General features: G+C 46.7%; 1 protein-coding gene across 2 annotated transcripts in view; it reads right to left on the bottom strand.

Moving 5' to 3' along the window:
* The window catches only part of LOC138170848 (SH3 and multiple ankyrin repeat domains protein 1-like), a 45,569-nt gene that overhangs the window by 3,605 nt on the left and 34,218 nt on the right, over positions 1–7,746 (bottom strand). For both annotated transcript variants that reach the window (XM_069100354.1, XM_069100353.1), the window contains exons 14-15: positions 1,291–1,373; positions 983–1,107 (exon numbers count right to left, since the gene is read on the bottom strand). In XM_069100354.1, coding sequence (XP_068956455.1) covers positions 983–1,107; positions 1,291–1,373 — 208 coding nt within the window. The remainder of the gene's footprint in view (positions 1–982; positions 1,108–1,290; positions 1,374–7,746) is intronic.

Below are 7,746 nucleotides of genomic sequence, written 5' to 3'. Positions count from 1 at the left end.
TCTCTCTCTCTCTCTCTCTCTCTCTCTCTCTCTCTCTCTCTCTCTCTTCGATGTCTCCCACTCTATCCCTTCCTGTGATCAGCCCAGGTCTCTCTCCCTGTCCTAACTATCAAGACCACATCTTGATCTGCCCTCCCCATGGATCTCCTCCCTTTTCCAGTGTAGCCTTCTAAAACCCTGGCATTCTCTCTAGTGTGCGTCCATAAATATACAAATGCCTTCCCACCCAACACCACCTCTCCCCTTACACCTTTTCCAGAGCAGGAAGTCCCTGAAAAACTGGTCAGAAGGAGAACAGCAGAATTACTTTAGCTCAGTGACATCCCTGAAGGGAGAGGAAGCCAAGAGGGAATTACTGGGGGCAGAACCAGAGGGATGGGACCTTGGAAGGAGAGGGAACCATGGGGACTGAGGAGAGGAAGGAAGGAAGGAAGGAAGGAAGGAAGGAAGGAAGGAAGGAAGGAAGGAAGGAAGGAAGGAAGGAAGGAAGGAAGGGAGGAAGGAAGGAAGGGAGGGAGGGAGGGAGGGAGGGAGGGAGGAAGGAAGGAAGGAAGGAAGGAAAGAAGGGAGGGAGGGAGGAAGGAAGGAAACATTTATTAAGTCCTTACTAAGTGCCAGCACTATGCTAAGTATTTTATAAATATCATCTCATTTAATCCTCACAACAGTCCTTCAAGGAAAGTTCTATTATTATCTCTGTTTTGAAATTGAGACAGACAAGTGAAGAGACTTGCGCAGGATCACACAACTAGGAAGTCTCTGAGTCTGGATTTGAACTGAGGTCTGGTTGACTCCAGGCCCAGCTCTCTGTGCACTCTGGCGCCCCCTAGCTCCCCTAGTGGGGAGCTTTAGAGTTCCTGGAGTCTGGGGAGCTGGATGCTCAGTCCAGGGCAGCCTGAGAGGGCAGCCCAACACTGGGAAGTCAAATGCCTGAATCCCGAAGGGGTCACCGGGGAGCTGGGGGCTGGGCTTGGCGGCTCACCTCGATAAGGAAGTCCCCCATCCGAAGTCCTGCTCTCCAAGCCACGCCGCCCTCATCCACAGATTCGAGGTACTGTAGGGCAGGGAACGCTGGGGTAGGAGTGAACTCCTCGATGGGGGTCTGCGCTGCGGGGAGGAGCAGACAGGGTAGTGGGGAGGGAGGAGGAGCCCGAGGAGGGCACAGGAGCCGGGCCCAGGATCTCAAGGTAGCAGAGCTAAGAAGCCCAACCCCGGTCCTCTGGTGGTGAGAGCCCTTCCCCATTCCCTGGGCTCAGCAAACAGCCTTCCTACCCCATTCCTAGTACTCACCCTTGGCCCCCCGCAGCACAAAACCGAACCCCTCACTGTCCTTCTTCTGTAGCAGGACGGTCTTCTCCTTAATGATGTAGTCACTGTGTGTGGGAAGGGGGAGGGATAGAGAAGGGTGGGGTGAGCCCCCAAATTCATGTTTCCACCCCTCACTCTGGGATTCCTACTGCTCTGCCACAGGGTCCCTCTATGACCCCTCCACGTTTCCTGGTATTCCTACTCTACAGTCTGATTTACATAAGCAAAAACCCACCATGCATTGCCAAATGCCCAAAGCCAGAATGCTGCCCTCATACTGAGATCTCTTGTGCATTGAGGAGGACCTCTCTGCAAGGCTGGGGGAGGGAAGCAGCACAGGTGGCCAGACTGCCTGGCCATTGAGATCCTTGAGCCACCAAAGTAACCACCCTGTACCCTTTCAACATATTCTAATAATGTTCCTAGGGCCTTCCTTGTGGAATAAGCTAATAATGTTCTTTATGCAAATACCCAACTGTACTCCAATAATGCCTCAACATACCCAAAGTATACTTGAATAAGTCCATTAACACACTCAATATTTTCACTAATACTCCAATTCACATTCATGCCTCATCAGCAATTCACAGACATGCACAAGTATATTCTAATAGTGCCTAGGCCACCCCAATAATCTTGACTGCCAAGACTCCAATTCAAGTGGACTTTAACAATAACCTGTGCCCAGAGCGCCAGCATACCTCAGAAATGAGTGGACATGCATACTCAAAAGTTACCCAAGCACCTTCTCTAACATACACAGACATACCTGGGTAATGACGTTACCAACTGGGGAATTCATGGAGTGCTTTCTACGTAGTTTGTTTCTAAAGCCCTTGCCTCTATTGTCCATTATTGGACTATATAGAGTTGGTTTCTGAAGCAGAGGGAGAGCATGAATTCCTTGTTATCTCCCTTCTATAGGTGAGAGGGAAGCCGGGGTCCAGGAAGAGGAATCATTTGTCTAGGGTCACACAGCTAAGGAAGGCTAGAACCAAATCCTCCAAAGCCAGGGCTTCCTTAGGCCATTAGGTTAGTGAAGCCATTCACTGCCCACCCATACAAGAGTGTACCAAATAGAAGCTACTAGAACCTCGCCATCGACCCAACATACTCCAGTAATGACCCACTTTACACCCGCTGCATTCTAGTATACTATTCTCCCCCGAGTGTTTTAGTAATCTCAAGATTCTCATATGCTCCAAAGTCCAGGTATACCCTAAGTATGCTCCAGTGCAAGATAAATCCAGGATATTCCAATAATACCCAAATATAGCTCGAATGTGCTTCAGTAATACTCAAATATACATGCTATAATAATAGTTGCATAGTCTAGTATGTATCAGTGATATCCAAATATTCTCTTTTTTAATTTAAAAAAATTTTTAAATTTTCAAATATTCTCTTTAATAGACTTCAGCTCCCAACCACACCCCATACCTGTCATATCCAGTCACCCACACAATAATGGCCAAACATGCACCAAACACACTCTAGCAAGTAGCCATACATCTCAATACAGGCCAACATACAGAATGGCACAAGCAGACTTCAGAAATAGCCAAGCACATGATCATCATGCCCCCAAGCGCCACCCAGTACATTTCAATGATTTGCAAACAGCCATATATACTATACTATACTATAATAATATACTTTAATACCCCCACCCCAAAGTTCCAAGTATAACCTAGCAAATGCCATCACATCTCAAGGATACTCTAGGAATGCCCATCACACATCCAGCATACACCATGGTACCAACACTCTCAACTCAATCCAACACAAAGCATTCATTAGGAACCAACTATATGCTAGGCAGCAGGGATGCAAGGATAAAACCACAGTCCCTGTCCTCAAAGTGCTTACATTCTACTGGGGCAAAACAATGAATAACAGGGAAGTCAACACCAAGTGGATTGAAAGTAAATCCCCAGCCATTTCAGGGGTAGGGTGTAAAAAGCACTGACCCTTGAGGGGATCAGACAGGGTCTTAGGAGGCCCGTGGCGCTTGAGCTGCATGTTCAAGGGAGCTCGGGATTCCAAGACGCAGAGGTAAGGAGGGAGAGCATTCCAGGCATGGGGAGCAATAGAAAAGATTTATTAAGAATCTATTGTATGCCAGGTACTATTCTAGGCACAAGGAATTGGGGGAGGGGTAAATCTGTTATTTCTTCATTGTGGAAACTCCCTTCGCCAAGAGAGAAGGCACTCATCTGTAATGCACAGTCCTAGAGAGCTGCCTCATGGGCTGAGAGTGTTGAAGACACTTGCCTGGAGTCTAGTCTGCTAGAAGCAGACCTTGAACCTGGTTATTCCTGGCCCCAGGATCACTACCCTATGCACTGAGCCTGGAGGCAAAAATCCCAAAAGAAACAATCCCTGGCATCAAGTTCTAATATCTAATTAATATAGCCCAGGATACTCCAGTGAAATGCAATTACACACCTGTATTCTCTAGTAATACCCAATCCCAGACCAAATATACATAAAATTAATTTGATTAATAGCAGATCCCATAGCCCACATATTGCCCAATCATTCCCGGAGAATATTCTAGTAACACACAGTCATAACCCCAATATAATTCAATAAACTTCTATCATGCTGGCTACATGCCAGCAATGCCCAAATGTGCCTAGAATAGGCCAGGAAGGGCATCCAAACCTCCCATTCAGACACGGGTGACATGATTATGCATTCTCTATATTCTAGTACAATCCCTCTAGGTACAAACTCCAGCATCCTTCAGGATTATCTCTATATCTCAGAGAGATATACATAGACAAAAATTCCCTGTGATGCCCAAACAAACCTTCATCATATGCTCATACCTTCCATAATATACCAATATACTTAATTTCCCCCATAATTGCAAGAAAATATTCTATACTTTAGGATATTCCAGTAACACTCTCCTTTGAAATGCCCCAATACTCCAATAATTTTTCCCACATATTTCCTTATCTTTTAGGAATACACACACACACACACACACACACACATATACACCCCACAGCCCACAGTAGACTCTAGGATAATATACAATTTTGCCTCACCTTACTGATTCCACAAATATAATATACTAAAGTCTAGTAATCTTGTGATCTGGTAACCCCCCCCCAACTCATACTCTGGCTGCATTAGGAGACACCAAATGTGGAGATTTCGGAGGGGGCAGGCCCCCTGGGTGGGAGGGGGATCTGCTCTGCCCTGCCCCAGTCTGACCATACCCAGGTGCTGGACTTAGTTATTGGCACCAAATGTATAAAGGAGAGCAGCTTGGCTAGCCAGAAACTTTGAGGCCATAGCATGGGACCCAATGATGTTTCAGCTACAGAAGAAATAACTCAGGGCAGACATACTAACTGTTTTCAAGCCCTTGAAGGGTTGTTGTGTTGAGAAGAGATTCTGTTTGATTTGCTAGCTCCAGAGGGCAGACAGAATAAGGAGAAATGAGTAGAGGTTGCAGAGTCATGGGCTTGATGGAAAGAATCACTTTCTGACAATCTAAGTTAGCCACATGTGGGCTGAGCTGTCTCAGCAGGCAGTGGGCACTTCTGAACCTCACATGGATGTTGGATGACCACTTGTCGGCTCTGTTCCAGAGGGAGCTATTGACCAGGCATGGCTGGTCTCTAAAAAAGCTGTGGTAGCATGCACTCCCAAACACAAACCTTCAGCCCAACTCAGTGCCCTCGTAAACATTGTGCCCCTGTATGGCACATACCTTCCCAGGATGCTTCTCCGTCTTGATGAAGACTGAGCCTCCAACATTCCCTCTTTCTACACAGCAACCCCAATCTAATGTGAACCTGAATCCTATCATACTAGCTACAATACATTATATCCTATCCACCTACAACACACACATGCTCTTACCCCAGCACACAGCCCACTTTGGGATAACATAGCTACCTACTCTATCTATCACAAGGCACATTCCAACATAGCCTCTGTACTCTGGCCTCCTACAACATGGCCAACTCCATTGTTACAGACACACACCTTGTGACCCCTGTGCTACTCTCACTTAAAACACAGTGCAGCAAGACAACACATGCACACATATATTCTTGCCTTCTCGCAGGCCTCCCTTTACAATACGCTGCTGTCCTGCGCGCGCACGCACACACACGCACGCAAACACACACACACACACACACACACACACACACACACTTACAGCATAGTCCACCATAGCACAGACATAGCCAGGTGTGTGCGCCCCCACTCACATGGTACATCAGCATATGTACACAATATGCACCCTGGGTGGTCCATCAGAGTCCAGCCCTCCACCTTCACAGCAGATACCAGAGATCAAGCACTTGTGTAGGTCAGCAGGAGCCTCAGTGCTCCTTATAGGTTTGAAAAAGAAGTGGGAGAAAGAGTGCAAGCATTCAAGGATCACACTCATGAGAAAAGTCCGAGGAAGAAGGAAGTAGGTCTTTGGGAGGGCGGAGGCAGAGGAGAGAGGGCGTGCCGGCCACCTGAAGTCTAGTCCCTGTCCCAGACCACTGCTGCCCATACTCTACAGGGAGGCAGCGTGCCACAGTGGGAAATGTTCTGCATTTGGAGGCAGAGGAACTGGGTTTGAATCTCAGCTCTGTTACTTCTCACTTAAGTGACCTTGGGCAAATGATTTTTAAAATTAATTTATTTATTTATTAGTCTTCAACATTCATTTCCACAAGATTTTGAGTTGCACATTTTCTCTCCATCTCTCTCCTCCCCCCCCCCCAAAAGGACCCCCCCCCCTATCTTCCCTCTCTTATATCCCCTCTTCCCCCACCCCCCTTACTTTCTTAAAGTTTAGGATGGATTTCTATACTTGGGCAAATTATTGAAACTCTCTGGACTGAGGTCCCTCATCTGTAAAATAAGGACGTTGGATCAGACATCTTTCCCAGCTCCAAATCTATTATTCTAGGATTATATATTTCCTTCAAGCACTCCCATATTCTTCCTCAACACCTTGGTCCCTGGCCTACTCAGGATCCCCTTCCAATTTTATGGATCACCCCCACACCATCTCCCTTTGGCTCTCACAGTTTCTAATAACAGCCACATATCACCCTCCTATCCCTCCATCATGCCCCATATCTTTCTTTCACTCACTACATCCAATCTTCACTGTCCCATAGTATATTCCCCAGCTCAGACCCTCTAATACCTCTGTATGTCTTTTGTAACTCCACATCTCCCCTCACAACCTCAGTCTCTCCCTCTCATCCTCACATTCCTATATATGCTTTCATTCATATCCACATCCATACTCCCATATCCCTTTTATCCTTCCCCCAGAATCTCCCCAGTCAGGGTAGTTTCCTTATGGGTAATTCTGTGTAGCAATGAAATCATAGATATAGTAAAAAAAAAATCTCTCCACATTCCATGTAGCTTCTTACTCTGCCCCCTTACCAGTACTGTACTCTCTTCCTCCTCCATATAACCTCTTCTCCCTATCTTTCCCACAACCTTTGGAGCTCCCTCATTCTCACATATCCTTCTCTGATTCCCCAGATTCCCATATTTTCCTCACCCCCTGTATCTACTCCTTACCCACATCTCCTTCTCATTTATCATACCCTCATTCCCCACAATCTCTTCCCACCCTCTATGTTCTTTCATTTCCCATATTTCCCTCTAATATCCTGTAGTCTTCAAACCCTCAAATTCCCCTTAAACACTCCATAATGCCTTCACCCTTGCTATTATTAAAACTACTGCACTCATCTCCTTCTCTTAGGCTGCATCCCTCATGTCTCTATACATCCCTGCCTTCTTCAATCTATTCTGTCTGCATCCCTTATCTGCCCTTCCCAGCACCTCACTCATGTGGGCACATCTGGCATGCCTTCACTTAGGCATGCTTCCAAAGACCCCTGCAGGATCACTCAGCATTAGGGCCTGGCCCACACATCTCCCCCACAGAGAATGCAGCACCTCTTCCCTCCCCTGCCCCTCCACCCCCAGCCCCCCCTCTCATTCAGAATCCCTCCCACACTGGTATGCAGGGGCCTGAGTGTTCCCTACCTCTTCCCATGTGTATTAGCTTCTCAGAGTGATGTCCCAAAAGGCAGGGGCATCATCTCCTGATAGAGACATTGCAAACTGTGTGAACATGAAAAATGATAGAGCTGGGGAGGGGGTGGGGAGAGAGAAGGTCCTGCACATGGAGATGCAGACAGATACATGTAGATTTACAAAAACACGTTAACATGCAGGTGCACAAATATAATGATACTCCAACAGACCCTTATATCTACACTTGTACTGGCAGCCAGAGACCAGAGACCCTAGCATGTATGAACATTTCTGTGTACAGATACACAGATAGACAGACAAACAGACAGACAGACAGATAGATAGATGATAGATAGATAGAAGATAGATAGATAGATAGATAGATAGATAGATAGATAGATAGATAGA

This window comes from Petaurus breviceps, unplaced genomic scaffold (genome assembly GCF_028583685.1).
Source record: "Petaurus breviceps papuanus isolate PSGF00001 unplaced genomic scaffold, PetGlider_PUasm1.0 398, whole genome shotgun sequence".
Taxonomy (NCBI): domain Eukaryota; kingdom Metazoa; phylum Chordata; class Mammalia; order Diprotodontia; family Petauridae; genus Petaurus; species Petaurus breviceps.
Note: the sequence above shows the minus strand (reverse complement) of the source record. Positions and strands in the feature narration are given on the sequence as shown.